This window comes from Myxine glutinosa, chromosome 5 (assembly GCF_964187855.1).
Source record: "Myxine glutinosa chromosome 5, kmMyxGlut1.1, whole genome shotgun sequence".
NCBI lineage: Eukaryota > Metazoa > Chordata > Myxini > Myxiniformes > Myxinidae > Myxine > Myxine glutinosa.
The window spans coordinates 172,283,694-172,308,926 of NC_136265.1; the positions used below are offsets into that span (position 1 = coordinate 172,283,694).

Below are 25,233 nucleotides of genomic sequence, written 5' to 3' on the forward strand. Positions count from 1 at the left end.
GTGTGAAGAGAATGACAGAGATCTGTAATCTGGTGGTGAAAGAAGGCCGCATTCCAGTGGATTGGGAACTGAGTACCCTCGTCCCTCTATACAAGGGGAAAGGTGACCCTCTGGAGTGTGGCTCGTACCGAGCGATAAAGTTATTGGAGCATGGAATGAAGGTATTGGAAAGGGTGTTGGAAAGGAGGATAAGGAAGAAAGTGAAGATCGACGAAATGCAGTTTGGATTTATGCCAGGAAGAGGAACGACAGATGTGCTTTTCATTGTGAGGCAGTTGCAGGAGAAGTACATGGATAAGAGGAAGAAGTTGTTTTTTGGGTTTGTTGATCTGGAGAAAGCATTCGATAGGGTTCCACGCAAAGTATTGACATGGGCATTGAGGAAGTTAGGAGTGGAGGAATGGTTGATCAGAGTAGTGATGGCAATGTACAAAAGAGCACGCACAGCTGTAAGGACGAAGGACGGGAACAGTGGTGAGTTTGAGGTGAAGGTGGGAGTGCATCAGGGGTCGGTACTAAGTCCACTACTATTTGTAGCTGTGATGGAGGTGCTGGCTCAGAACGTAAAGGAGGGTTTACCGTGGGAGTTGTTGTATGCAGATGATCTGGTGTTGATTGCGGAAAGTATGGATGGACTGAAGGAAAAGATGAACAAGTGGAAGGAATGTATGGAGACAAAAGGTCTGAAGGTGAATATCGGAAAGACAAAGGTGATGGCAAGTGGTAAAGCATGTGGTGAGGTGGAAAGAACTGGGAAGTGGCCGTGTGCTGTGTGCAGGAAGGGTGTCGGAGTGAACTCCATTCAGTGTACAATGTGCGCTGAGTGGGTTCATCAAAAATGTAGTGGTCTGAGAGGGTCATTAACCAGTGTGGCAGCTACATTCAAATGTAAGGTGTGCGCAGAGGGAGCTGCAGATGGAGGAAATGTTGAGTTGGATCTTGGAGATGGCGTGAAGCTGGAAGGTGTGAAAACATTTTGCTACCTCGGAGACATGCTGAATGGAGAAGGTGGATCAGACTCGGCAACGGTTGCTCGAGTGAGATGTGCATGGAAGAAGTTTCGGGAACTGAGTGGCGTGCTGATGAGGAGGAGAGTGTCGCTGAAGCTGAAGGGAAAGGTGTATGCTGCATGTGTGAGAAGTGTTATGATTTATGGGAGCGAGACATGGGTAATGAACGTAGAGCAGCAACGAAGGCTGGAAAGGGTGGAAATGCGAATGGTTCGATGGATGTGCGGAGTATCGTTGAGAAAGAGGAGGACAAATGATGAATTGCGAAAGATGATGGGAATATTGCCTGTGATTGATGCTGTGAAGAGGAACAGGTTGAGATGGTTTGGTCATGTATTGAGGAAGGATGAAAGTGACTGGTTGAGAAGAGTGATGGAAGTTAATGTAGAAGAAAGTAGAGGACGGGGAAGACCGAGAAAGACTTGGCTAAAGATGGTGGAAGAAGAAATGCGGGCAAGGGGGTTAACAAGGAGAGATGCAGAAAATAGGGCAAAATGGAGAAGATTGTCATGGGGACCGCAAGGCTAACCCCCGCTCTAGCAGGGAAAATTGCCTTAAAATGCATGTTGTTGTTGTTGTTGTTGTTGTGATGCACTTGTTTGAATCACAATCTAATTTTTGCTGCCAACAATACATTTTGTCAAAATTAATTTTCTCTTCAATTTTTTCCCAGGAATTTTGGCCAAAGTATCCAATATTTTCAAGATCTGAATAGCTCCACCCCCAACAAAATTGACCACTTCCTGTAACTTTTATTGTCCGACATTTTGTGCATTCTGCAAAATTTAGGACTCCCCCTCCACTCCACTGAATTTAGGACTCACCCCACTACCAAAAGAGAAAATGCCAAGTTGGGCGAATATCCTTTTTCCAAAACTTGATGGAATCAAATGAAACTTGCATATGAACAACTTCAGCGTGCCCTCATTAATACCTGAAAGTTTCAGCTTCCTCGGTCAAATCCTCTTAGAGGAGTAGATGATACATTCATACATAATCCATTATATTAGATGTAGATTCTTGCAAGAACTCATGCACCACCAACAACAAATGAGAGGATACTTTCTGTCCGAAAGGAATATGAATGAATGAATGAATGTCCGGGAATAAATTCCCTCCAATCCGGCCAGAGCAAATAAATGGTTCCTTTTCTGGCCTAACAAGAATGACATCAAGGCTGAGACTATTTCCGAGACTGCTGTGCAGGTCAAGATGAGGTTGCCGAGGAAGAAAAATCCCTTGCTGCCTGTGTTTAAACATTTGTTAAACATGTGTTAAACCCAACAGCTGTGTTTAACAAAGAGCCACTGCTCGAGGGAGAGAATGGCTTCCTCCGTTGAGTTTGCAGTGCGAGATAAGGGTGGTTGTGGGCGAATCCTCTTGGTGTGATCAAATAAACGGTGAATATGCAGGGTGTACGTGCTTTGCAGCAGCACATCCTCGGGAGAGACTTGATTCCTTCCACGCAAGGGCCTGCTTACCATTGGTCATTGGCCAACATATGACATTGCCAGATATTGTTGAATATTCTGAACTGTTAAAATGGAGTCAAAGGCTATGAACGTAGCAGTTTGTAAACAAAACTAATTACGACTCTGCTAAACTCATCTCAACAGCGTCACCGCACAATGAATACACAACTACAAAGAATGCACCTTGCTTGTCAACAATGCTGGTACAAAGTAGACTGACCGAAGGACAAATATGTATCATGTAATGCTCCGGCCTGCATTCGCCAAACATTTTTATGGACGAGTATGTGTTCACCACTCTCGCCCAAACCAACCTGAATACGGTCTCAAAGGAATACCTGCCTTTCATTCTTCCGAAAGAACCAAGCACGTGACGCTGCACATTGCTGCACTGCAGAGTTCCAATTGACTGCTTGGCAAAAAAGAGTAACAATATTCAGTCTGTAAAAGTCCTTCATTTGATAAATTTGACCTATCAAAGCCTTTCCTGGAGCATTTGAGATGGCAGCTAAATCTAAGGACATAAAACGGTCTCAATTGTAACTGTTTCTGGTGATTGTATCGTGCTCATAAATATATGAATGATAATTATATACAATTGCCAATTGTGTGGCTTATCATTATTGCATATTGCACTGCACAGCAAAGCTATGTATACACAAAGAATTAAGCTAAGCACCCCCCCGTTTTTTTACAACCTCGCACATTACAAGTTTGATGTCGTCAAAACAGTGTAATATACCCATGATATTGCTATATTTTCTGGAGAAGTGATATTATGGTCACATAAAAACATAACAATCATGCCGTTTTCAATATTTTATTCTGCATAATTTAAGGTGAAATTTTTTGGGAATTTTAGGCATATTTTCACCTCAATTTAAGTATGGAGCTATAGGTCCATCACGGACAGTGTGGATGACGTTTATGTTTTCTAACGTACAGTCATTGTTCTGAGAAGACCTCTAGCGATCTTTGCGTCAATAACGTCAATAACGTCAATAACGTCAATAACGTCAATAACGTGTAATGTCAATAACGTGTAAGTGACGTCAATAACGTCAATAACGTCAATAACTAATGTCATACCAATCATTATTTGATCTCACATACCTTAGAATATATGCCAATGTATACATATACACAAAGAATATATATTAGGGGGTGCTTACCTTAATTCGTTGTGTAGGGGTGCTTAACTTAATTCTTTGTGTATATATATACATCATCCTTAGATCTGGCCTTTTACTCCAGCTCACACGATCTTCTCTTCTCCCCTCAGCCCTGTTCCCTTAAACAAGATATTCTCTCAACACCTTGCTTTTCGTCCTCACCCGGGTCAGTTGGAAGTGCTCGATTTGTGGCGAACAACATGCGGAAAGCCAGAAAACTGTGGTCGACCTTTTTCAAACAAGGATGCGAAGAAATCGTCCATGCAACAGCTGCCAAAATCTTTAATGGCTCTAGAGTGCGGACATACTAACGCGACCATTAAACTGCTGTCACATGATCAATGGGCCTTCACAATTATGACATCGGGGCCTATGGAGTTGAGAGGAATTTTAGGCAGAAATCAACACAAGTTTTCAGAATAATAATAAAAACAGACAAATATAAATATATATATTTAATGACAACCTCAAAAATATATTTTGTCGGTGCCAATTCCCCACTAGAAAACATTTTAAGGGTCATGGAAGACCACTAGCAGTGATCTGCTGGTAATGCAGTGACAGGGGCCACTACATATTAAACGGGTTAGAGGATTCATGCCAAAATGAAGTGTCAATCAGACTTGACAGTTATGCTCTTCCTACCCTCACTGAACAAGAAAGAATCCAGACCGAGAAGAAAATGCCAAAACTGAGTATCAAATAAATATGATAATATACAGTTAATAGATGACGAAAAAGAACAAACACTCCATTCACAGCCTGTTCCCATGGAACCCACAGCCAATCTGCCTGCATCCCACTAAGGGTGTTTGGGAGAAAGATGTCTTGGACCGAGTTGTTAGACCAAGAAGCAAGTTGTGCATCTTAACAAATCCCTTTGAGTAAGAGGAGTTATCAAGATATATGCCAACGATGCGGGGAAGCTGAGCATTGCTGTTTGCTGGGCAACGTGGTGGGAAGGAAGCAAAGGGTGAATGCGTTCAGGTCAAAGATGGTGGTGTGCCTGTCGGGAAATTCAATCTACCCTTCGAGTACAGTTTCTGCCGTAGCATTAGGCTTTACACACGAGTTTGGGGGATTAGTTTGGCTGCTCTTTTCAGATGAGATTAGCTTCTGCATTAAAGCACGTTTCACTTTAGCCGGAAAACCAAGGTCGGAAAAAAGGAAAAAACGCCGAACGAAAACCTAAAATCCTTATCTGCATTTCCTTTTGATATCGTTTTGTTTCTTTCTTTTTCTCTTTTTATTTCTCCCTCTCTCCACATCTCTATCTACACGAGTAATATCTTCTACCTTGTAGAACACGTGTTTGCTCCAAGCTCAAAAAACACAAACCGCGTGCACACGGTTCTGACTTGCTACAGAACACTGTCTGCACCTGTACTGATCTTGATGCCCGGCAGAAAACCTGCGCTGTCGCCCAGCAAAGTGGCAGCCAAAGCAGACCCGGAAAGCCGATACGCAGATAACATCAATTGGACATTATCAGTGTATGGCAGATATGGCTGAGTCGTGAATACAAACTCGCACCATCTGTGCAATTGCATCTGGTTCCCCTTACAGAACTACTCGATGCAGAGTGTTTTGGCTTAACTCTTCCAACGTAGCACGATGCAGTGAAACAACAGCCCTTTCAACTAATTCATGGCATCGTTGAATCCAACTAAGAGTCTTTCACAAAACAGGCCTCCGTGCTGGCACACAAGCCACACTGACCATGTCACAATTGATGTGTTGAGATCTACTCCGTTTGCTCTCATTCGGTGGAATTTCCTTCCACTGGATGCCCAGCTTTCCCCTGGCCCATTGTCTGCGGTGCATTTTGCTCCTCACTGAACGAGTGATAAAAGGCAACCGAGTAGCTGTTTGGGGAAATAAAAAATGTCCTAAGCCACAATATGTTAATACGTTTGCTGAGAAGACCCTACTTGGTGGTGGTAAAATGCTCAACTGGTGATGGACGAATAATGCTTTCATGAGCTTCGAAATTATTAAATAAATTGTAGTGCTGAGGATGTGCTTCTGAATGACATCATGGATAAGCATTTAAGCATTTGGTTGCTTTATTCAAACAGTAACTAATGCTATTTAATAACAACGTCATCCTGTTACAATCACTATCCGTGAAACATCAGGTGCCCCACGTGCATGACGAAGGGTTGCATAAAATGTAGAGGAACCTCAACGCAGGAGGAAAATACGCCCATCAAGCCTGTGGACCGGTTGTTTGTCCGTGCACTATTCTTTTTAAGTGCTGAGTGTCCATGAAGGAAGCAGCACGTACCATTTTAAAGTGTTTGGTACAACTCGGCCAGGACCGTGTTTGAACCACCGACCTCCGAAACTGAGTGGACACTCTAACCATTGCGCCATCATGAAGGGCATTAATAATGTTGAGCGCGAATGTGGGGAGAGGTTCACGCTGTTCCAGATGCCACACACATAAACGTGGCAATTAGCATTGAATACAATTAGTTGCTAAACTGCCAAAATGGAAGTAATTATAGCAAAACAAAACTATAGCGGAAATCCACTCGTCAAGATGGTCAAACACTCCACACAATGACCAATCAATTCCAAAGTAGAAGCCACTCTCCAACACAAGATCACGATGAGCATCCGTTCGACAATACCAAATTTTCAATCAATCTGCATGCAATGCTTTGCCATTCAAAAAAAGATGTGAGCGGCACGAGGTAGAGCACATACATCCGCCAGGCTGAACGGTCTACGTTTTGTATCCCACTGAAGGAATGAATGAATGATCGTTTTAAGGCCATTTTCTCTGCTGGAGTGGGGGTTAGCCTTGCGGGCCCCATGGCAATCATGGTTCCCTGTTTGAGGCAATGTTTTTATGGCCAGGATGCCCTTCCTGACGCCAACCCTTGGTCACGGTCTTACGATGCGCAGGGATACGGTGTACCTATTCTAGGTCGGGGTACTCACCGTGATCATTCATCCCAGCAAGCTGGTACTCAATTTGCCGACCTCGGAAGGATGACAGGCTGAGTCAACCCCCCTGGCGTTAATTCAGCAATCGACCAGGATTCGAACCCACGATCCTAGGATCCCAAGCCGGCACCCTAACCGCTAAGCCAACACCAGGCTATCCCACGTTTTGTATCCCACTGATAGGCCGCATTTGCATCCGGACCTAAACCAAAATCTAATCAATTCGTCCTTGTCACATATCCAACCAGTGCACAAATTTCGGCCGAATCTGTCCACAACTTATTGCGTCATATCCTGCATCACAGACAGACAAACAGACAACGATGATGTATTATATAATATGCACATTAGCAGTACTTATGCTTGTTTCATGTATGTAACCAGGGGAATTTTTATTATTTTTGGTAGCAATTGCAGAAGTGGTCTGCAGCCGTATAACAAAATAGGAATAAGCAATTTGTATAAGAAATGAAGGTTTTCGTGCGTAATTTCAGCAAGCGTTTTCAAGGCCGATTTAGTGTGAAGATACAGAAGGGTTACCCGTCATTTGGATGGGGTTTTCTGCTCGTAAAACATAACAATCATATGCACAAAATGCAGCTAATATAAACACAGTGGTAATATTCAAAACTAAAGGCACTACCAGCTGGTACAGCTGCCCAGTAGGCAAGGCTCAGGTGACTGAAAAACAGCTACACAGGTTCGTGGTGTTCATCATGCCTACCTGATAATATGCCTTGAGGTGTCTCACCAGGATGGCAAGGTTCTGGATTCGGAGGTTCACGTCACCATTGATACCCTTGTTTACACGCTGGTTGCTTGGGTTAGGGTCACTGCGGGAAGGGTAAGTGATAGGAAGGCCTTCTCAGAACATTCAGAATCTCAGTCTTTCACTTCACTAGACTTTCCATAACCTTCCACTAACAGCCCACACATGAAGTCATTTGCTATTTTGGAAGGTGAGATTTCATTTTTAAAAGTTTAGTAAGAAAGAGTCTGGTATTTATAGCGTTGTTGAAAATGTATGTTGGCCGATTCACAATCAACAAATCTGAAATGAATGTTTCTGAAAGAATTCAGATCAGATTGTATAAGACTAGATAGTATTCAAACTGCATAGAAATAATGCACAAAATATTCAGCAAGCTATCAAAACACTTCCAGATGATCCCCCCCCCCCAGCCTGCCCCCCCCCCAACCCTCAAAAAAACAAAAAATCATAATCTGATGGAAATTGCAAACATTTGTTGAGAAAGACGTTATGGTCAGGAGTCAATAAATTCAAATCAGATTGGGTGGCATGACGGTCAGACTGTCCCCTCTGAGTCTGGGAGGTCAGTGGTTCTAAGCCGGCCAAGTCATACCAAAGACTTTGAAAATGGAATGTGCTGCTTCCTTGCTGGACGCTCAGCATTCAAGAAGGATAGAGCATGGACGAACAACCAAAGGTTGTTCCTCTGATGGTTAAAATTCAAGGTTGTTCCTCTGATGTCACCATGCCTCTGATGGTCCTCTGATGGTTCCTCTGATGGTATCTCACCCCTCCCCCAAAAGGACTGCGCATGCGCAAGATTGGAGGTCTCGTCTCTTCAAAGCTGTCCATGTGCGCTCGCTTTCGAAGTTAAGTAACTTTTCACAATTGTGTTTTTGTCGAAACTGGTCTTGTATGTACCTATTGGGGTGTCTTTAATAGTATTCTTGGCGTTGGTTTTTTGTACCTGTGTACAGAATCGTCGGTCTTTCTCATCGTGTATCCTGAGGCCTAAGTGTAGTACTAGGCTACTGTGTCCAACCTTGGCTTTAGGCTTTGTTTTTGTCTCAGCGGTTCTCCGATCACGCTGAATTTTTTTTCCGGTCTCTGTTTTCACGGTCTTTTCATCCCATACTTCCTTGTTTTAAAATCTCAAAAAAAAAAAAAAAACCCCAAAAACATTTCCTTCCGTTTTTATTCGTTTATTCGTTCTTAGTTGTTCGTTCGTTCATTCTTCGACCACGCTGTTTGTGATCACGTTGTTAAAAAATGTCTCATCTGAACCCTGAAGACCTGTATTCTGTCATTTTCTATAACACCTTTTTCTTCTTCTTCTATAAAAGGATGCTTTCGACTTGCTCACCAAATCCATTCATTCCAAAAAAAAATTCCATCTCTTACAGTGCATCTTTCATTCATTCCCTAAACTCTCCAGCACTCCATCCTCCCTCCAGCGTCCTCAAACGTATTTTTGACTCGAATGTCTCAAGAAACTCATTTTGCAATAAATGTTCGTTTCCCATTAATCGTACATTTTTCAAAATCCCATCACCCCAAAATCCCATTTCCCATCACCCCTCCCCTCTAAATCTACCCCCTTGCCCATCCCCTCCAAACCATCCCCATCACCCATCTCTTTCAAATCTTCCCCCTTGCCCCTCCCCTCCAAATCTTCCCAATCACCCATTCCTTTCAAATCTCCCCCCACACCCCTCCCCTCCGAGACTCTCCCTCGCTCCTCCCCTCCTAGACTCCCCTCTCACCCCTCCCCCTCAAAGCGTCCTCCCCGCTTCTTCCCCCTTCCAACTTTCACCTTCATCTCCCTCAACCTTCTGCCTCGCTCTTCCCCCTCGTCAAATAACACCTCACTGCGCCTCTCCCAATCACCATCAAACCTTTTTTCTGCCCCATCCTTCCCTTTCTCCGAGCTATTCTGTAATCTCTGACACACCTTCAACAGCTCTCCCTACTTCTTCCTCCTCTTCCACATCTTACCCTACCGCTCCCCCCCCCCTGTTCTGTATCCGATGCCCCCCCTTCCTCTTCCTTAACAGTATGGACCTCAAACATCCGGGGCCTTCGCTCAAACATGTCTGATCTCTCCATACAGGTTGCTTCTGACAAACCAGACGTGATCTGCTTAACAGAAACTTTCCTCCTTCATGATGTCTCTGATTCCTTGGTAGCTCTCCCAGGTTACTCCCTACTCCGGTATGATAGACCTGAGCCTCGTCCTGGAGGTGGGGTTGCTATCTTTATAAAAAACTCTCTTCCTCACTCGCCCTGCACTGCCCTCTCTCCACCTCACCCCCAGGAATACCTTTGGCTACGGCTTCCCCTTCGCTCCCACCTTTTGTTCATATGTGTGTTGTACCGTCCACCAAACAGTGATGACTCCATCTACATCTCGCTGTCTGAGAATATGGACCAACTTCTATCTACCCATCCCAACTCTCTCTTCCTCATATGTGGTGATTTCAACTGTCACCATGCCAGTTGGCTGGGTGTCGGTACCTCTCTCACCAGCCATGGCTCTTCAGCAAAGGACTTCTGTGACTCACTGGGACTGACACAAACTGTCAATTTCCCGACCCGGATTTCAGTCAACGGAGCATCTTCTCTTCTGGACTTGGTTATGACTAACTTCCCTGAAAATGTCTGCTGCTCTTCTTCTGCTCCAATCGGCTCTTCTGATCATGTGCTTGTTAAAGTGGACATCTCTCTGACCATTCTCAGAGAGCCTCCTCAGCGTCGACGAGTCTGGCATTTCACTAAGGCCAACTGGCACGGTCTTCAAGCAGCCATCAATCATCTGGACTGGTCTCCCATCTCTACTGCCTCTGACATAAATTCTTCCTGGGAATTCTTCCAAAGCAAACTGCTCTCTCTCATGCACAGATTTATCCCATCTCGTCTTCTGTTGTCATACCCTTCCTCCCGTCCATGGTACACGGAATCTTGTGGTGAGGCTATTGCCCAGAAACAACTTGCTTTCGTCTCCTGGAAAGCAAATCCAACGGAAGGAAATCTCATTTCCTTTCACAAAGCCCGAAACAAGTGTGTGTCCACCCTCAGGAGAGCCAGGAAACAATATCTCTCCGTTCTCAGGACCGAACTCTCTTATCTGTCTCCCTCTTCCAAATCCTGGTGGCGTCTGGTCAAATCTGTTTCTGGTGTTTGTTCCCCCTCCATCCCCTCCCTCACCTCAAATGGCCACACGGCTGACTCCGCACGTGAAAAAGCTGAATGCCTCAACTCTGTGTTTGCCTCTAAATCTTGTGTCCCAAACCCATCCCTCTCTGTACCCACCGTACCCAGTCGTACCCAGCTGCTCCTGGACTCTGTGTCCTTTCCTCCTGACAAGGTGGAAAAGTTTCTGTCAACCCTCGACTCGGATTCTGCAACTGGACCTGACGGCATCAGCCCACGGGTCCTAAAATCCTGTTCTTCCGCTCTTTCACTCCCTCTCTCTGTTCTCTTCACCCTCTCTTTTGCTCAAGGTCATCTTCCATCTGCTTGGAAATCTGCCAACATCACCGCTTTGCATAAACAAGGTGCAAAAACAGATCCCAGCAACTACAGACCAATCAGCCTTCTCCCAATTATCAGCAAAGTCATGGAATCCATCATTGCTTCAGATATGAAATCTTTCCTCTTCTCCAATGGCTTGATCTCTGATCATCAATTTGGTTTCAGACCTGGACACTCTACTCTGGACATGCTGCTTCTGCTTTCTCAACAATGGATGGAGGTCCTCAATGCCAAACAGGAAATTAGAGCAGTCTCCCTTGACATATCACGTGCCTTCGATACGGTCTGGCACCCCGCTCTGCTCACCAAACTCTCCTCTTTTGGTATCCATGGAAATCTCCACGCATGGCTGGCGGACGTCCTCTCTAGTCGTAGTCAACGTGTGGCCCTGAATGGGTTTCTCTCATCTCCTCTTCCTGTTTAGGCTGGAGTTCCACAAGGCAGTGTTCTCGGCCCTGTCCTTTTTCTGGTCTTCATCAATGATCTCTCTGACTCTCTTGAAAATCCTCTGTATCTCTTTGCTGATGACTCTACTCTCTGTCGCTCCATTCTTCATCCCTCAGATCGGCAGTCTGCTGCCTCCTCACTCTCTGCAGACCTGGACAAAATCACAGACTGGGCAAACAAGTGGAACATGTCTTTCAATCCTGACAAATCTCACACTCTTACGATGTCTCTCCGAAAAGACCGACTGGACAACCCTCCCATCCACTTTCTGAATAATCCTCTCCAAGAAGTTCTGTCACTCAAGCTTTTGGGTCTCACTATCTGCCATGATCTTTCCTGGGAAAACCACATTTCAAATCTGGCCTCCAAAGCCAGTCGCCGACTGGGCATCCTCCGTCGTGCGAAGTTCTTCCTTGGCACACCTGAGCTCCTCACCACATACAAGGCTTTCATCCGCAGCTCAATGGAATACTGCTCTCCCCTCTGGGCTGGTGCTCCTGCCTCACACCTAGCTCGTCTTCACGCTGTTGAAACCAAAGCATTCAGAATCATTGGAATCTCCCGCGATGAAGCTAACTCCAAGGGCCTCTCACTCACTCACCGCAGGCAGGTTGGTGGTCTTTCCATCTTCTACCGACTCCTCTCTGGCCTTGCCCCCCCAGCTCTCTCTGGGCTCTGTCCCGCAAATATTCCTACAGGTCGCACAAGATCTGCCTGCAACCCTCTTATGGTCAAACTGCCAAAATCAAGACTCTCTGCTCACCTTCACTCCTTCATTCCTCTTTTCTCCCGCCTCTGGAACAAACTCCCTCACTCTCTTCAATCCCACTCCACCCTCCAGGTCTTTAAAACAGCTGTTCACCACCATCTCTTATCTTCCCCCATCCAAAACCTTGATCTTTTCTACCCCCGCTAATTTCACCCCAATTCCACTTTTTTGAAATACCAACTTCTGTCCTGGAAGTCATTGGTGTCCTTGTGTTTTATACTTCTCCCTCCACCCCCCCCCCCCCTTCCCATGCCTCCTCCCCCCAAGCCCTCTCCCTTCCACACATCTCCCTGCTCTCAAATGTTGTGTTTGTGTGCTTCACCTTCTCTCCCCATCTTGTTTTCCGCTCCCGCTTTTTATATATTTTGTTTGTCTGGTTGATTTGTTTGTGAAGTAAATGTTAGCTCTTTCACGAGCCTCGATTCAGTATACAAAAAAAAAAAAAAAAAAAAAAAAAAGGTTGGTAATAACAGCTCAGGCGTTTTGACCGATTTGAGAGCATTTTAAATAGCATTGATCGATTTGCAGAGAGCATTTTAAAATGGTATAGTGGGCTCGAAACTGCGCTACTATCCTGAGCATTCCTGGGAGGGAGGGAGAAGAAGAGGTGGGGGAAAGATGGGGTGGGGGAGCAGGGAAGGGTGAGCACAGGCACAAACTAGAGCGGCACATGGTAGAGCAAGTACAATACATGACCAAACGTATGCGGACACCCCATCTAATTAGTGGATTCAGCTCTTTCAGCCCCACCCATTGCTGACAGGTACACTACCGGTCAAAAGTTTTAGAACACCTCAATTATCCCAGTTTTTATTGAAATTTACGCAGTTTAATGTCCAGTGAATAACCTGAAATGGTACAAAGGTAAGCAGTAAACTGCTCGAGATTTAAAAAAAAAGTTTAGGTTAGCAAAAACGGGAAAATAATGTAAATTGCACAGTTATATTGTAAAAAAAGACTTTCTTCAGGGAACAAGTAATGGGTTAACAACGTACAGCTGTTCTGCAGCAATGTAAGTAAATTAAGCCTTGAAAGTTGATGCAAATAATACCTACAGGTGTCCCAACCTCTGCTGATTACTTGATTACAAACCCCCTGTCTGTATAAAAGCAGTATTGGAACAGATCGTTATTACACCCTCCGAAGCATTATTTGGACAATATTGCACTGCAGGAAGTAGTATATTGGAAACTGGAGGAAACTCTGACATGAAGAGGTCTGGCAGACCCAAAGCCACAACATAATCAGAAGACAAGTTTCTGAGAGTCAACAGCTTGCGTGATAGGCGGCTCACAGGACAACAGCTTCAAGCACAGCTTAACACTGGTCGAAGCAAGCAAGTCTCAGTTTCAACTGTGAAGAGAAGACTTCGAGCTGCAGGTTTGACAGGTCGAGTGGCAGTAAGAAAGCCATTGCTAAGATGGCAAAATAAGGAAAAGAGGCTTGCCTGGGCCATGAAGCACCGCCAGTGGACTACTGAAGACTGGAAGAAGGTCGTATGAGCTGATTAATCACAATTTGAAATCTTTGGTTCATCACGCAGGGTTTTTGTATGCCATCGAGTAGGCGAAAGGATGGTTCCTCAGTGTGTGACATCAACTGTCAAACATGGAGGAGGAAGCGTGATGGTCTGGGGCTCTTTTGCTGGATCCAGAGTTGGCGACTTGCACAGAGTAACTGGCACCCTGAACCAAAAGGGCTACCACAGCATTTTGCAGCGCCATGCAATACCCTCTGGTATACGCCTAGTTGGTCAGGGGTTCATCCTACAGCAAGATAATGACCCTAAACACACCTCCAGGCTATGTCAAAACTACCTTCGAGGAAAAGAACAAGACGGTAGGCTTCAAATCATGGAATGGCCAGCACAGTCTCCAGACTTAAACCCCATCGAGCTGGTTTGGGATGAACTGGACAGAAGGGTGAAAGCAAAGCAACCTACAAGTGCAACACATTTGTGGGAACTTCTGCAACAGTGTTGGGAAGAACTTCCCGAACAATATTTGATTTCCATTGTAGAAAGAATGCCACGAGTGTGTTCGGCGGTTTATTTGTTCTATGCTTGATTTCAGAGTACATTGAGACATGAAACTGCGTAAATTTCAATAAAAACTGGAAAAAGTGAGGTGTTCCAAAACTTTTGACCGGTAGTGTATATATAATCAAGCACACAGGCATGCAATCTCCATAGACAAACATTGGCAGTAGAACGGGCCGTACTGAAGAGCTCAGTGACTTTCAACGTGGCACTGTCGTAGGAAGCCACCTTTCCAACATGTCAGTTTGTCAAATTTCTGCCCCACTAGAGCTGCCCCGGTCAACTGTAAGTGCTGTTATTGTGAAGTAGAAACATCTAGGAGCAACAACAGCTCAACCGCAAAGTGATAGGCCATACAAGCTCACAGAACGGGACCGCCGAGTGCTGAAGTGCGTAACGCGCACAGATCGACTGTCCTCGGTTGCAACACTCACTACCAAGTTCCAAACTGCATCTGGAAGCAAGGTTAGCACAACTGTTCGTCGGGAGCTTCATGAAATGGGTTTCCATGGCTGAGCAGCCACACACAAGTCTAATATCACCATGCGCAATGCCAAGCGTCGGCCTGCACAGAGCCATGACCTCCACCCCATCAAACACCTTTGGGATGAATTGGAATGCCAACTGCGAGCCAAGCCGAATCGCCCAACATCAGTGCCCGACCTCACGAATGCTCTTGTGGCTGAATGGAAGCAAATCCCCACAGCAATGTTCCAACATCTAGTGGAAAGCCTTCCAAGAAGAGTGGAGGCTGTTATAGCAGCAAAAGGGGGTGGGGGGGGGGGGGGGTGGTGGGACCAACTCCATATTAATGCCCATGATTTTGGAATGAGATGATCGATGTTCGGGTGTCCACATACTTTGGTCATGTAGTGTACCTCCCGCAGGCTGAACAGTTTATGGTTTGTATCCCACTGATAGGCCAGACCGATCTCTGGACCTGAACCAAAATCTAAATTGGCTTGTTCTTGTCACCTACCCAACTCATCCACCTTGTTTCGTCCGAATCCATCCATAACTTTTTGAGATATCGTGCTACTGTATGTCGTTTTTAGCCCCATCACTCAAGGGGTGAATAATTTTTTTTAACTTCTCGCATCCGGAGCCGGATCTGCACCAAAATCGAATAAATTCGTCCCTGTCGCACACCGAACCTGTCCACCAAGTTTCGTCTGAATCCGTCCACAACTTTTTGAAATATCCATCTCACAGACAGACAAACAGACAGGGGTGAAAACATAACCTCTGCCCACCTTGAAAACATAACCTCGCCCACCTTGAAAACATAACCTCCGCCCACCTTGAAAACATAACTTCCGCCCACCTTCGGCGGTGGAGGTAAAGATTTACATCGAAGCATCACATCAAAACTGTTCATAGATCTTGCAGACATTCTGTACACACTACACAGTATGTGGTGATTTCCAAAAACTGCCCCATGTAACATGATGGTCCAAAAGCATTCCAAAAAATATTAGGAATCTGGTCTTGATGGATCCTGCCCATCTCCCCATCGAGATATCATAATCCATATTCCTTCCTTACACATTCCAATGATAGAGTATTCCATCTTAAAGCAAGTGTTGCTAGAGGGCATTATCACTTACAACACCCACATACCATGCCTGAAAAGTCTCCCTCATTGAAAACAATCCTCATGCAATGAAAACAACTCAAGGTGAACCGCATACAGGTGTATGAAGAAACTGGTAACAAGTTAGCACAAGCTATTGCAATACAATACAGTGATATGCACACATACACGTGCAAGCACACACACACACACACACACACACACACACACACACACACACACATATATATATATATATATATATATATTGTTGCGAATATGGAATTTGGCCTCCATATCCGCTTGTAAATATTCCCCTATTTTCTCCGATACTCCCCAACTCTCCCTTACCCCATTCCCTAGTCCCATTGTCTGTAAACAACACCCATTAGAGCCGATCTTCCCCTTCATTCCCCCATTAAATGTCGTGCCCAGGTCCCCCGCACCACACGTAGACAATTATAGGACATCTTGCTAGTTATTCTTAATCTATGTCAGTTAAGGACTTGTTTCCATTAATTATGACTCTTCGTTGCACCAGAATGTGATGATATGGCACCAGTAGGAGTTTAGGACCTTCCCATACCTCCCCGCATCTCTTCCCATCATCTCAAGCTCCAACAACAACCACAACAACAGCGGCTTTGCGTCCTCACTCCGGCTCGGTTGGCCGCCATTGAACATGTGCTCGACGGGGTTACCCAGAAGGGGGCTCCCTGTCGGCCCCTCGTCAAGGGCGGAGCCGGTAACCCCCGCACCCAATGAGAAGCCATGGGCCGATGCCATATGGGGCGGAGCTAACGAGCGAGGGCGTGACTCCCCGCCGGATATACGCGGCCCCGCGCCGGACGTGACGTGAGATGCGCCCCGAGCTTGGAAGGACAAGACGCCACCCTCCCGAGCGCTGAGCGACCTCCCCGGCATCTCCACCAAAGTCGCGACCCACGAGCGCTGAGCGACCTCCCCGCATCTGCTGGACACCACCGTACGTGATTCTGTCCCTGAGCCAGGTGCACCTGAGCCATCGACTGCCGCTTTCCTTGCCATCAAATCCCGTGTGAGTCAGCGTTGTCCCGTTTATCTGTGGTCTGTCTAGGGTTAATATAAGGTTGTGTCTAAGTGCCCACCTTCCTATGTTTCCCTCTTGTCCCTGTAATCTAACCTTTTCCGCCTTAATATAACCTCCTCCGGAGGTCTTGAGAACTGAACCCCTGGTGTCGTATTGTGTGATTGTAACCCAGCCGGGTGTCTTCTCTTTCCTATTGAGCCAGCGTAGCGCGATTAGTTAACATTCGGGCACAATCGGGTAACTTGTACGGATACGGCGGCCATCCCGCTCGGCCCACCATACCATCAAAGTCGTATCTGTAACAATTTACCCGATTGTGCCCGAATGTTAACTAATCGCGCTACGCTGGCTCAATAGGAAAGAGAAGACACCCGGCTGGGTTACAATCACACAATACGACACCAGGGGTTCAGTTCTCAAGACCTCCGGAGGAGGTTATATTAAGGCGGAAAAGGTTAGATTACAGGGACAAGAGGGAAACATAGGAAGGTGGGCACTTAGACACAACCTTATATTAACCCTAGACAGACCACAGATAAACGGGACAACGCTGACTCACACGGGATTTGATGGCAAGGAAAGCGGCAGTCGATGGCTCAGGTGCACCTGGCTCAGGGACAGAATCACGTACGGTGGTGTCCAGCAGATGCGGGGAGGTCGCTCAGCGCTCGTGGGTCGCGACTTTGGTGGAGATGCCGGGGAGGTCGCTCAGCGCTCGGGAGGGTGGCGTCTTGTCCTTCCAAGCTCGGGGCGCATCTCACGTCACGTCCGGCGCGGGGCCGCGTATATCCGGCGGGGAGTCACGCCCTCGCTCGTTAGCTCCGCCCCATATGGCATCGGCCCATGGCTTCTCATTGGGTGCGGGGGTTACCGGCTCCGCCCTTGACGAGGGGCCGACAGGGAGCCCCCTTCTGGGTAACCCCGTCGAGCACATGTTCAATGGCGGCCAACCGAGCCGGAGTGAGGACGCAAAGCCGCTGTTGTTGTGGTTGTTGTTGGAGCTTGAGATGATGGGAAGAGATGCGGGGAGGTATGGGAAGGTCCTAAACTCCTACTGGTGCCATATCATCACATTCTGGTGCAACGAAGAGTCATAATTAATGGAAACAAGTCCTTAACTGACATAGATTAAGAATAACTAGCAAGATGTCCTATAATTGTCTACGTGTGGTGCGGGGGACCTGGGCACGACATTTAATGGGGGAATGAAGGGGAAGATCGGCTCTAATGGGTGTTGTTTACAGACAATGGGACTAGGGAATGGGGTAAGGGAGAGTTGGGGAGTATCGGAGAAAATAGGGGAATATTTACAAGCGGATATGGAGGCCAAATTCCATATTCGCAACATTGCACCCTTCTCTACCCTCGGGGCGTCCCGACCCGATAAATTTTTACCTACTTTAGTGTGGCACGCAATGTAGTTCCCTCTACTATTAACTCTACCCTGAGTGCGACAGTTTTACAGATATTTACAAATGAGTAAATATGTCCCCCTGCGACGTTGCACCCTTCTCCTCACAGAAACACACCCACAGGATAACCGAATCCGGAAAGAATTCTCAAACTAAACATACAGCCGGTAGGGAGCATTATTTACAAGACTACGCTGATATCTACACTACGATCCAGGACCTGTCTTTGGAGGAACACATGCAGATGTTATGCATAGAGAGAGCGCGCTTGCCAACATCGATACACCAACCCACGAGTGCTCTGTGGCCGACGGCCTTTAATAACGTGCAGAGCACCCTTTCCCGAGCATCAACAGCACCACCCCACCACCAATCGGTGCAGTCACCATTGTTCATTGGAATAAAAATAACTTCAACAACCCCTAACCCTGCAGGTGTCTCTTGCTCTTCTTGTGGTCTTCAGTGGTGTTAATTATTAGTGGTTCACCTGTATGGCATAGGTGCCACGTTGACCCATAGGTCCATCCCCGGGTGGTGCTTGGCCGCAAACGAACTGCGGTCCATTGTGGGTGGCCACAAACATTGCGGTCCATATGGTGTACCGATCCAGGCAGCGAACAGCGAAAGTGCAGGCCCACAACTGCGTCGCCAGCACCTCTCTCTCCTCTCTCTCTACCCCAAAGCCAGATCCTCGGAGGTGGGAGACAAAAGAAGAAACAAGTGAGTAAGGTGGTAAGGGCGCAAAAGTGCACGCAATGTAAGGTGATGCACACTGGGGGCACATGGGAACCAGGTGAGACAGGTACGTTCCTACCGTACGCCCCCCCCACCAGGTAACCTACATGGCCCCTCCCTTACCCCTTACTGTATCAACAAAACACAACACTACCCATAAACATCTACTTTACAAATCCACAAACATCCCTACTGTCTTCCCCGTTCCTCCCATATACCAAATTCGTCTTCTCTCCCTCCTAACCAATCAAATTTGCCATTTTCAACTCTCATCAAAATTTGCCATCTCCAACTCAACATCAAAATTTGCCATCACCAATTCATCATCAGTCCCTCCTAGGGAGGGAGAGATGGAATCACCCCAATGTCTCATCCACGTCGTGATGCGTCTCACAAATCCTCACAGCAATCTCATTTCTGCAACACAAACAAAGAAAACACAGGTGTGGAGTCATCATCATCACCACAGGTAAGTGGCTGCGTATGGTGCGACAGGTTCATCAATCCTAACTATCTCCTAAATGACTTTAACAACTTTACACTACCCGGGGCCTTTCTCCGGCCAAACCATTGGCCCTCTTACACTATGGGTTCTAAAAACCAATTCCCATTGGCCAAACTGTGGTGCTCTTCAATTTGGGGTCTCACTCCCCCGATTCATCTCCCGGTGCCCTCGCACAATTTCTGGGCTGCGGCGTGTACCTCTCCCAGTGGGTCTACCCACCTGCACACCTCCACCACTGCAGTTGCCTCCGAGCTTACCTGCTCCTCACCCTAACCTAACTACCTGGGGAAGGCCCTCTGGCTCTCTCCCCACTCCGTGCCCTCTCTGGCACTGGGCTGCCCGATCCACACCCGGGATCCTCAGGCACCCACTCACAACTACCGGCTCCCAGAGCCCACCTGCGGCCTCACCTGGCCGACATCCTCACAGTGGTGGAGTGCCCAACCAACTACACACACTAACAGGCTACACGCCCAGCCATTTCCACAACACTAATGCACCCATTCACAACACCATTCTGCAACCGCACCACAAATGCCAATATCCAACCACAATTTACCTGCACCCTCTACCTAACACTTACACTACCCGCCCCGGGTGCTCGTGAAAGGGGTCCACTCTTCCCCCATCCACACCTTCGCACCACGCACACCACTCCATACCACTTACTCCAACTCTCTCCACACACCTGTACTTGCACACCTGTGCTCTCACACTTGGTGCCACCTGCACCCTTCTCTCCCCAAGCGCATTCGCGCTGATCCACACACTCACTACTCATACACTGCTCCACACACCTGTCCAGTTGCACACCTGTGCAATCACACCTGTTCAATTCTCACACACACACGGCATCATCTCAGCTAACTACTCCCTTCTGAAACTTGCGCTTCCCAGTCGTCCCTTTAAACTATTGCGCTCCCTCGTCATTATCATCCACACTAATCTACCTGCGTCCCTACTACAGGTATCAGTCACTAACTAAACTTAACGTCACCTAATGTCAATCCTCGCTAGATCCCTACACACCATATCCTAACCCACCCGGGCTAGTTTTCACTGCCATACACCCCATAATCTATTGCTCCTTTGCCCCCCCTGTGAGGGATGGTGGATTTGCCATCCCACCACATCGGGGGTCTCTCACTACCAATTTTGCACATCAAATTTCAACAAATCAAAAATTTGCCAATCATCTGCCAATCACTGTACCATTACCAATCATCACTCTGCCAATCCTCTGCCAATCATCAAATTTTGCTTTTCTCTAATTTTGGGTCCAAAACACTAACCTCATCACCCAGTCGACTCACTAATACCTCTCGGTGCGCCAATCCCTGTCCAAAGCCCGGCTTCGTAAAGCCAAGCAATGGGTGCTGGTTGTTTTGTGCCAGCGGCTGGATGCGTCCGGCACTCGGTGCAGGGACGGGGGCTTACCCGGGCCGAGATCCCACGCATCACCTCGGCGTGGAGCCATCCAATGTCCCGATCTCGACCTGCCGGAATGCCTCAACAAAAAGTGGTCGCCATGACGACCCTTTCTATCGGGCTGCCAGCTCCGCCTAGTGGAGCACGGACGCGGCCGTTCAAAGCGAGGCCCAGCACGCACCGAGGGCCCGATTCGGCTATAAGTCGTTCTACACTCTACCCCGTCTAACGTCGATGCTTCACCTGGACGCTTACACCCCGCAGCCCGTTCCTTGCTCACACATCCAGCTGTGCCCATGCTCCTCGTACCCTTCCTTACACACCCAGGTACCCTCATTCCACTCACAGCCTTGGTCACACACCTGACCACCGAACACTTTGGCACACATTCGTTGGTCGCACACCTCACCAATACACCGCTTCGCACCCCCTCCTCGGTCACCTCCTCTGTGACAATCACAGGTGTGCCCTCATTCGCACACCCAACCACGTGCCTCACCACCAATTCCAGCGTGCATTCCCACTCACGCTCTACCATTCCAGGTGTGCATCCTTCCATCCCAGGTGTACATCCTCGCTCACCTGTCACAACTAACTCACGCTCCATGTCACTCTCACTACTTTCACCTCCATTCCTGACAGAGCACTCACCCTTACTCTTGACAGTGCACTCTTTCCTCATGCACCTGTCCGTCACACACCTTTCTCGCGCACACTCTCCCGTTACACCCTCTGTAACACTCACCACAGGTGGACACTCTTCCTTACTTCTGACAGCGCACTCTTTCCTCATGCACCTGTCCGTCACACACCTTTCTCGCGCACACTCCTGCGCACACTCTCCCGTCACACCCTCTGTAACACTCACCACACCGCGCTTCCATGTGCCCCCTCGCACACGCGCTACGACCGACTCACTCTCGCCAGCACACTCACTCCTTGGCACGCACTTTTTCCTCACACACCCCAGAGTCGGACTTTCTCGCACACCTCCTTTTTCGCACACCAGACCTGTCGCACACTTCACCAACGGCCTCTCACGAACACCCGGGTCTATCTCGACCCCCAAGCTTCTTAAATCCCCTGGCGCATCATACGCACGACCATATTGGTCACCACTTACACCGGGTCCTCTTCCTCTTCGCTTCTCCTCCATCACCTGCGAATCCCTCATCCGGTTAATGAGCACATCATCACGATCCAAACACAGACTTTGGACCAATTCTTTTATCTCCTCTTTTATCTCCTTGTTATCCCCTCTCCGTCGCTTCTTAATTTCGCTCATCCCTTCTTCCACTTCTTCTAATTTGTGCTTCACCTCTTTTATTCCCCGGTACGTCTCCTCAAGCTCGTCCTCCAAGGCTACCTTGACCGTTTCCATGTGCGTCCTCACCTGCCGGTCCTTCGTCTCCATTACCTCTACCACCTCGTCCAACCTCGTTGTCAGTCCCTCACGTACCATCTGACATTCCCTCTTCGTCGCTATCAAGTCGTCTTTTAGTTCTTTCTGTGTCACTTTTAACCCTCCTAATACCGCAGTGTTCCTTTGAACCTGCTCCGTTAGTTCTTTTTGTCCCTCCGTCAGCTGTTCCACCTCCTGCGTCAGGACCTCTATGCCCCCCTGTAACTTTACAGTCCCCTTTCTCACCTCCTTTTCCATGTGCTCCTCACAGTGCCTCACCTCCTCGCGCACTCCTCCGACCTCCTCACCCACTCCTCTTCTGATCTCCTCTCCCATCACTTGCATCTCCTGCCCAGATGCCACCCTCATCTGCTCCATTTCCTCCCTGTGAGCATCCAGTTTGGTTTCTACCCCCATTCTGACCCCCTCTATCTGCTGCTCCATTTGTTTAACTTCCCTTTCCGCTTGGTCCCTCATGTCCCTCAATTTGCCTTCCATACTGTTTTCTAACCCCTCTAACCCTTTTTGCATCCCTTCCATTTGATTCTCTTGAGCGGCCATTCTGTTTTCTACCCCCATTAACCCATTTCTCACCTCTTTTATCCCGTTGTCTAACCCCTCAAAATTATTGTCTAACTTCCCAAATTTCTTGTCTAACTCCTCAAAATTATTGTCTATCTTCCCAAATTTCTTGTCTAACTCCTCAAAATTATTGTCTAACCCCTCACTGGTACCCCTCGCTTCGTCCCTCATTACCCCCATTTGCTCACTCTGAGCCCTCGCTTCGTCCCTCATTACCCCCATTTGGCCCTCTATTCGTTCCATAAGGGCCCTCATTTGCAACATAAAAAGGTTCGGATCCACCAGGGGCGCTGCCACGGTCACGGGCGCGGTGACCAGCGAGGCGCCATTTTGCGCGTCTGCTACCCTCGCTGCTTCGCTCTCCTCACGTCCCTCAATTTGGTCCTGGACCGACCCTGCCTCACTCTCCCCTACCGGACCCCAGCTGTCTTGATCCGCCATAGCGCGACTTTCAAAATTCGGGTTTTTATTATTTTTTTTTTTTGTAAAACACAATCAAATTTCGCTGTTATAATTTCGAGCGCGTAAACGCGCTCCGGGTCCAATCCCACTCCTGACACCAATTGTTACAGATACGACTTTGATGGTATGGTGGGCCGAGCGGGATGGCCGCCGTATCCGTACAAGTTACCCGATTGTGCCCGAATGTTAACTAATCGCGCTACGCTGGCTCAATAGGAAAGAGAAGACACCCGGCTGGGTTACAATCACACAATACGACACCAGGGGTTCAGTTCTCAAGACCTCCGGAGGAGGTTATATTAAGGCGGAAAAGGTTAGATTACAGGGACAAGAGGGAAACATAGGAAGGTGGGCACTTAGACACAACCTTATATTAACCCTAGACAGACCACAGATAAACGGGACAACGCTGACTCACACGGGATTTGATGGCAAGGAAAGCGGCAGTCGATGGCTCAGGTGCACCTGGCTCAGGGACAGAATCACGTACGGTGGTGTCCAGCAGATGCGGGGAGGTCGCTCAGCGCTCGTGGGTCGCGACTTTGGTGGAGATGCCGGGGAGGTCGCTCAGCGCTCGGGAGGGTGGCGTCTTGTCCTTCCAAGCTCGGGGCGCATCTCACGTCACGTCCGGCGCGGGGCCGCGTATATCCGGCGGGGAGTCACGCCCTCGCTCGTTAGCTCCGCCCCATATGGCATCGGCCCATGGCTTCTCATTGGGTGCGGGGGTTACCGGCTCCGCCCTTGACGAGGGGCCGACAGGGAGCCCCCTTCTGGGTAACCCCGTCGAGCACATGTTCAATGGCGGCCAACCGAGCCGGAGTGAGGACGCAAAGCCGCTGTTGTTGTGGTTGTTGTTGGAGCTTGAGATGATGGGAAGAGATGCGGGGAGGTATGGGAAGGTCCTAAACTCCTACTGGTGCCATATCATCACATTCTGGTGCAACGAAGAGTCATAATTAATGGAAACAAGTCCTTAACTGACATAGATTAAGAATAACTAGCAAGATGTCCTATAATTGTCTACGTGTGGTGCGGGGGACCTGGGCACGACATTTAATGGGGGAATGAAGGGGAAGATCGGCTCTAATGGGTGTTGTTTACAGACAATGGGACTAGGGAATGGGGTAAGGGAGAGTTCGGGTACAATATATATTGTATATATATATAGACAACAATATATATATATATATATATATATATATATATATATATATACATATATATATATACATATATATATACATATATATATATATATATATATTTATATATATATATATATATATATATATATATATATATATATATATATATATATATATATATATAGTATATATGTATATATATATATGTATATATATATATATATATATATATATATATATATATATATAATATATATATATATATATATATATATATATATATATATGTATATATATATACACACACACACATAGATATATATTGTTACGGTACGCGGTTAAAGATGGTATGTTTGCCGAGCGGAGGCTCCGCGACCGAACAGTGCTTCCCTGACTAAAACCCGATTCACCCCAAACTTTGGCCGCATCGCGCCGCAGCTACTCAATATGGAAACCTCTAAAGCGACTGAACGAGAATGAAGAAGAAGAAGAAGTACGGAGGAATAACAGGATTTATTAAGTATTTTCACAAGCCAAAGCAACGAGAGCAGTCGGTTATATACAGAAAATGGAAGGAGCAGACACACAGTGAAATCATTAGCTTACCTATTCAAGCTTAATTAATAAACCCCAGGACAACATTAAAGACAGACGGACGATCACACTTACACGGGGAAATGCAGGCAGGAAGGAATGGCTTGGAGATCGGTGGCTTTTAGAGGCAAGGAAGGTTCAGCGGGTGCTGGGCACGGTCGGGCCAGAAGGCACCGCCGTC

General features: G+C 47.3%; 1 protein-coding gene across 4 annotated transcripts in view; it reads right to left on the minus strand.

Annotated features, from left to right (window-relative positions):
* Positions 1-25,233, minus strand: part of LOC137426725 (girdin-like) — a 193,566-nt gene that overhangs the window by 123,689 nt on the left and 44,644 nt on the right. For all 4 annotated transcript variants that reach the window (XM_078779085.1, XM_078779084.1, XM_078779082.1 and 1 more), the window contains exon 3: positions 7,334-7,442. In XM_078779085.1, the coding sequence (XP_078635211.1) occupies positions 7,334-7,442 (109 nt within the window). The remainder of the gene's footprint in view (positions 1-7,333; positions 7,443-25,233) is intronic.